The 7,004-nt window shown below is 35.7% G+C and overlaps 1 protein-coding gene across 2 annotated transcripts; it reads right to left on the bottom strand.

Moving 5' to 3' along the window:
• Positions 1-1,259: 1,259 nt before the first annotated feature.
• Positions 1,260-2,435, bottom strand: PDHA2 (pyruvate dehydrogenase E1 subunit alpha 2). 2 transcript variants are annotated; one of them, XM_016144309.2, is made up of 2 exons: positions 1,911-2,435; positions 1,260-1,829 (listed from the first exon to the last, which is right to left on the bottom strand). In XM_016144309.2, exons 1-2 carry the CDS (start codon positions 2,433-2,435, stop codon positions 1,260-1,262), a joined length of 1,095 nt encoding a protein of 364 aa, XP_015999795.1. The 2 variants fall into 2 exon arrangements, with proteins under 2 accessions (XP_015999795.1, XP_015999794.1); XM_016144308.2 differs by having other exon boundaries at positions 1,260-2,435.
• Positions 2,436-7,004: the final 4,569 nt, after the last annotated feature.

Genomic DNA, 7,004 nt, shown 5'->3' on the forward strand with positions numbered 1-7,004 from the left:
CCTCTGCTTAACTTCTTTGATGTTACTATATCTGTTCATTTTTCACTCTGAAACTTACCAAGACGGTTCTTTCTGCAACATGTAATAGTACAAATGGATTATAAGAGTAGCTTTAACCTGAAGGTTAAAGGAAAATGCATTTTCCCCTTAGATTTTACATTGTTTATATTTTTCCTTTAAAATGGTGTGCTAAAAGTATTTCAATAAAGTACAACAGGAAAAAATGTCCTTTGTCCTGTTACGTTTCATTGGAAAAATGATGATAACTGACTTCAGCATCAATACTGGCTATGTGTTCACGTGTGCGTGCATATGCACGCTATTATAGTAGGCTATGTTACTGGTTAATTCAAGTAAATTATTGTAAGTTGCATAGTAGTAAAAGGTCCTGATACCTTCGGTGTGATTTGAAATAACCTCTCTACCTCAGGGTAGTGACTTTACACACAAACTCCTGGCAGGGTGGGGCGGGAATCAACTATTTTTTTCTTTTGAATAAGAGTGTTCACTAAAATAATAGAAAGCTAAATCAAATAGATTATTGCAAATAACTTGGATTGTTAAATAATTCTCCTTTTTTCCTCTTTTAGGCTTGTAAAAATTTTAAATAATTCTTAAGATATTCACATTGTTCAATTAAGCAAGGTGGCTCTCAGACAAAGGTAGCTGTAATGCCTTGGTAGCCTGTATAAGCAAAACAAAACCTAAGCCAGAGTCAATGTGATCAAATCTGAGAAAATGAAACTCAAGAACAACAATCACAAACAGCCACCTAGGCTTTCCCAAATAAGGCAAACTATAGCTAATCAAATCATCTTTGCAATGCTTCTCTGTAAAAACAAAAACAAAAACAAAATCAAAATCAAAATCAAAAACCTCTTCCCTAGCTTCTGTTGGAGGATGACACCCGACTGCCTTTAGTTGGTCACTGCTTGATTTAATCAATGTATGCTCAAATAAGGTTGAACATTTTAATGTACTTCAGTTTATCTTTTAAGAATATTAAATGATTAGTATATTTTAATGCAATAATGTACATTTGAATACAATATTCCTTTAAATGGAGGGTACATCTTTCACTGATCTCTTTTATTTTAGTAGACTCTTACTGGTCTCAATTTCTTTAAATAAAAGCTTACAAGGCTTTTGTTTTCTAGGTTTTATTTATTCCTCTTTAACAAAATTGGACACACGTTTTCTTAAAGGTGAACGTAAATGTTTCTCAGAGGACTAACGATTAATTTATGTAGAGTCTCCCTTTAACTGATAGACTTAAACTTGATCCACTGATTCGCACCACGAACTTCAAAAGGTGGACTATCGCTGTATATGTGATGACCTATTTCTTCCAAAGGTGGTTCAGGATCAGTTGTAGCAAACTGGGCTGCATCTTCAATTTCTTTTCTCACTTCAACATCAATTTCCTTCAGTTCTTCAATACTGGCAAGCTTGTTGTTTACCATTTTATTTTTCAGAAGCATAATAGGATCACTTTTACTTCTTACATCATGAATTTCTTCTCGTGAACGATAACTGACTCCAGGATCACTCATGCTGTGTCCATGGTAACGGTAAGTCTGAAGCTCCATCAGAATGGGCCCCTTTCCAGATCTACAATAGTCAGTTGCAAACTTAGTTGCCTCCCGAACACACAGAACATCCATTCCGTCCACCCTTAGTCCAGGGATAACACTGCCTCTCTTGTAGTAATCCGTGCTGGCTGCTGCTCTCTCAACGGCTGTTCCCATTCCATAGCGGTTATTCTCACAGATGAAAACACACGGTAATTTCCACAAAGCTGCCATGTTGAAAGCTTCATGTATCTGACCCTGATTAGCAGCACCATCTCCGTACAGGGTCAAAGAGACCTCATTGTTTTCCTTGTATTTACAGGCCAGAGCAATGCCTGCTCCCAGGGGTCCCTGAGCGCCCACAATGCCATTGCCCCCGTAGAAGTTCTTGGAATACATATGCATCGATCCTCCTTTACCTTTAGCACAACCTCCTCGTCGTCCTGTCAGCTCTGCAAGAATTGATCGGGCAGACAGTCCACGAGTATAGCATAAGCCATGAGCCCGATAGGATGTGATGACATGATCGGTGGGATTTATCCCAGCCTCAATGCCCACGCAACAAGCTTCCTGACCATCACACAAGTGACAGAAACCACGAATGAATTTCTGTTTATACAGCTGATCTGCCTTCAATTCCATTCGGCGAACAGTCTGCATCATCTTGTAGTATTTCAGTCCATCCTCCCGGGTGAGCACTGTTGTGACAGGGGGACCTTCTTCCAACCTATAAAGATCACATTTCTTAATTTCAAATGTGGCATCGTTTGAAAAGTTACAGGAAGCCACCAGCACTCTGCTAGCAGGCTTCTGGGCGACATCCGACAACACGCGGGACACAGCGGCAACGAGCATCTTCCTCATGGAGGACGACCGTGGCTAACGGTGGCAACTTGCAACTGCCGGCGGTCCTTGCTGCGTCTCCTGTCACCTTCTGAGCCTCCTTCCTCATGCGGAACTCACGTGGCGCAACAATGGCTGTGCTGGTGACCGAGGCCACGTCATGCGTGCTAGGTCACTGGCCGTTAGCCTAGATTGTTAGATTTTTATAGGGACTTCCGGTTGTAAAATTAAGAATAAAAATTGCTTTTTATACTGGAAGACTTGGCTGAACCACATCACAATTCTAATTAATGGCATTTTTGCTGCTAAATTATAATAATCTGAGTCCCTTCTCTTTGCTAAAAACTATAGCAGTGCTTCTCAAATGTGTATCAATGGAAGAGAGGAAGAAACGCAATCCCCAAGGCACTCAGGAGCTCTGATAGGTTAAGCCAAAGATATTCTTATTTATTTAACGTCTTTTTTATTTTGCTTTAACATATGTATGAATATTTTATTCTACTCTATAATATATCATATTTATTTTAATATAAAAATAAAGATGTAAATTATTTGCAGTTTAAATAATTAATTTAAAAAACAAACACTTTTTAAAAACAGCTGATGCTCCAGAAGAATACATCACATTTATCTTTTTGGCTTCTAGCACCTTTATCACCTGAGGGGGAGGGAGGGGAGCAGATGATGGTACACAGACCCCAGCCTGAGAAAAACAATCTAAACCCAATAATAAGCTTTGCCTGGTGTTGCAAACTTTAAGGCAGGGTTGAGATGCCAACTGCCATAACAACTACCAAGTTTTGTATGGTACCTTATAATCCTGAATCCTGTTCAGCCAGTTTTATTCCTATTTTCTGACCAATTTAATTTTTTTTTGTCTTTTCCTATAATGTCTTCAACAGGTTTCCATAGAAAACGTTGAGATTTAGGTAGTTTTGTTTTTTGCTGTCATATCAATCTAAATAGAACCAGTTTTAGTCCGGGAAATTCAAAAGCTTGTATAATACCTCTTCATATAGTAAATATTAGAAAGTATAACTTCTTATAAAGTGACTCATTCAACAGCATACAGTTTGGACTGAAAGACAGCAATAGAGTTTGCTTAAGCAACTCATAACAGTTCAATCATAGGACAAAAGAAGTCTTGGGACTACTGTTATAAAGATCACGTATCATTTTTCTCTGTTGTGCATTTACTAAGAAGGTGGTTTTGTAACACTATAAGCTTACCATAACCAGGGATCTTGTTCTATTTAGATTATAAAATATATATGCATGTTAAAGATTTTTTTAAGTTGTTAAATAAATATTAAGCAATTTACCTTAATGCATGCTGTTTTATGTCCATCGCCTATTGGTAAGTAAACATACATATGAAAACAAAATCCCTGTTTGCAAATAAGTTCTTAACCAAATTTTCCTAGAACATGTTCAATGCAGCTGTGTTCTCTATATCTAGTTGCAAGTGTTATTTTGGATGCTCCTTTTGATTTTCAGGCAGCAAGGAGAAAATAGTTAAGAAATTGTAATCTCTCTTAAAACTTGATCTTCTCCCACCTTCCCAGCCCAGTCATCATAACAAGCCTCATTTTTTACTCAATTTAAAATTCTGCTATTAGAATTTGTGGTCTTGCTGTGTCGTTTGCTCCCTCTTTGATAGTTAGCCTGTCTTGGCTGTTCTCTTTCATTCCTGCAGGTATTTGAGATCTCCAGGGAGCATTATCTCCATGAGAATGAGAAAAATGACACTGCAGGATGGAACAGTAGTGTTAATGGGTCACTGAGTGACAGCTGAGCTTTCTCTCAGAGGTATCAGCCAAGCTAGAACTGCCAGGAAGACAAGAGCTATACAGCAAAGTGTGCCAATTTAATCTTGTCACATGTAGCCTGGGCTGCAAAGATAGAGCTCCTTTTAAAACCCCAGTGTGACAAAGCTAAACCCAACTCATGCCAGAGGAAAACATGCAAAGATGCTAATTGGGAAATACCTGTGCTACAGGTTGCTACAAAGATGGCCCCCTTTTATTTCAACAGACTCTGGTTAAGATAGACAATAAAATGTGAAACTTCTAGGGGCCTCTTGGACATCTGTTACCCTATATCTCCGAAATTTAACTTAAAGATAGATGAAATCATATTTGCAGAATATGATGTCAAAGTATCCTTGTTAAACTGATTAGTCCTGATTATAATTTTTGAACTTTTATTATGTTCCTAAACTCATTTACACTTTCAAAATGAAAGTGAAATTTACAGACATTAGTGTAAAAGTTTAAAATTCCTAAGGAGATTCTGAGCTGTTTAACCACTCCTTTTATCTACTCTCAGCTTGACAGGATTCAAGCTACACATGGACAATATAGTCAATGATGGTGTACTTTTCTTTAAATGATTTATTTTTTGTCTTGTCATTGTTCCATAACAGCTTTATTACCAAACAGGACTAAGAATTACCTACATGCGCACAACATGAATGTGGTTTGCAATTAAAATTCCCATAAATTCTAAGTTTTTAATTAACACCAAATCTCACTTTTAATCTATTTGAAATTAAAGGAAAACAGAAGAACATTTTTATAAGGCCAATGGTAGAACTTACATTTAATTAATAATAATAATAAAAAAACTAATAAAAGAGCCAGTGATGATAGTAGCAGTCATTTATGTCGGTGTGACAGAATTTCACATTTCATGTCTAACGGTTGATCCTACAAGAGCTTTTCTTAATTTATCTTAAAAGCATCACCCCCATGCTATTACATCAATAACATTTTTAAATAAGTGACAAGGAAATGTTAAAGAAAAAAAAAAGAACAGTGTGTTTGAAGGGTATTTAAATTCCTCCAGTAATAATTGCACTTTTTACCAAATGTTAAGTGAAAAAAGCTGTTAAAAACTGAATATGTTCTAGATAAATAATATTAGATCTCATATGATTAGCAGCAATGTATTTTTTTTCACAGCTCTAAGATTTGGCAATTAAGAGTGATGAGTAAGAACTTAGTGAAAAAAAATTGAATTATATGTAACTCAGAGAAGAATTTTCCCCATTTGGTCTATTACTTATCTCCCTTGGAGAAAGAGAAAATGTCAGGACCATATATTCTGCAAAATAATGACAATCAAGGAAAGTTCCTCTTCAATGTTATAATAAGCAAGGTTATTAGAGAACAGTTCAGAGCCCTGGGCAAACAATGTTTTTGCTTTTGTTTTTTTCTCCTCATCTGCATTATAATTCTGAAGTATAATTAAATAAAAATTTAGGACAAATTATAATGAAGAGATGATTTGACTGAAAACAAGAAGTGCAGTGAGAGTGTTCCTCATTTCATCCATATAATCATGGTGTAAGGAAAGAAAAGACATTATGGGTTAATTTTTAGTAACAACCGATGAAGTTGCCATCTTTCTTCTGCTGGTTGGTCTTGGTCATCTAAGTCATCAAGTTCATGATACCTAACCCCTTATAACTAGAGTCTGGAACAAGATCTAGCACATAATGTTAAAAGGGATCATAATACAAAACTATATATATATATATACATATATATATATATAGTTTTACATATATATATATGTAAAAGCTTTCCAAACATTTTAATAAGCTTCCTATAATTAGAGTTGTAATTGAATGTGGCCAGATGAAATAAGAAATAAAAATGTATGTATAATGTGGTTTCAAGATTTACCAATACCTACTGTTTCGACCAATGAAGGGCTTGTATGAGAGTCAGGAGTTGTGCATTGATTTCTACTCAGCACTTTGAGCCATTTTGTAAATGCATAAACTCACTGAAACTAAAAATCATCAATACATGTTTGTAATAAATCAAAGCAAAATCAAGAAATCTCAAGTCAGAGTTAGGCGTATTTGCATTTCCCCCCCAAATTATCATTTATGCTTCTTAGGTAAATGTTTTGTTCAGCAGATTTTAATTCTCACATACTTAAAAACCTATGTTTCAAATTTTTATTCTATAAATAAACATACCTTTATTGTGAGTAACCTTAATTTTAATAATAATAAAGTATATATGAAGTGTGACGGTAAAAATAAACTCTAAATATTCAATAATGAAATGAGAGCTTCGTGCCTCGGTAGTCTTTTGTAATATATTAGTTTCTCTCAATTGTATCATTTTATGATATTATCTTTATAAACGGCCTCCATTAACTCTTCCTTCTAACTATTTTGGGTAGACTGTTACCTTTTTCTAATATCAGTACGCAATGACATAATTAGGACTTTTTTTTCTTTGATTTGTTTCTTTGAAAAGACCTGAGTCACTGAACTAGTTTTGAAGAGACAGAGGAATGTTGGCAAAATTCCAAGGCACTGCTGCCCCCTGGAAGGAAGTTTGAGCAGTACATTTGACCATTAAAAAGTCTTGGGAAAAAGAGATTAAGGAAGGCAACCCTTGTGCTCCATTCTAAAAACATGCTGTTGACCATATCTCATCCATTCTCTTTGCCCTATTTTGTACCTAAGCTTGGGCACAGTCTTGGCTATTGCATCCTAAACTGAGATTCTAATAGCTCACATGGCTCTCTCAAGAAATCCCTGCAAATATATGCAGACAAACAAACAAA

This window comes from Rousettus aegyptiacus, unplaced genomic scaffold (genome assembly GCF_014176215.1).
Source record: "Rousettus aegyptiacus isolate mRouAeg1 unplaced genomic scaffold, mRouAeg1.p scaffold_m13_p_10, whole genome shotgun sequence".
Lineage (NCBI taxonomy): Eukaryota > Metazoa > Chordata > Mammalia > Chiroptera > Pteropodidae > Rousettus > Rousettus aegyptiacus.

Coding starts and splice junctions, on each gene's coding strand:
- PDHA2 (XM_016144308.2), bottom strand. CDS start 2,435: ATGAGGAAGATGCTCGTTGCCGCTGTGTCCCGCGTGTTGTCGGATGTC.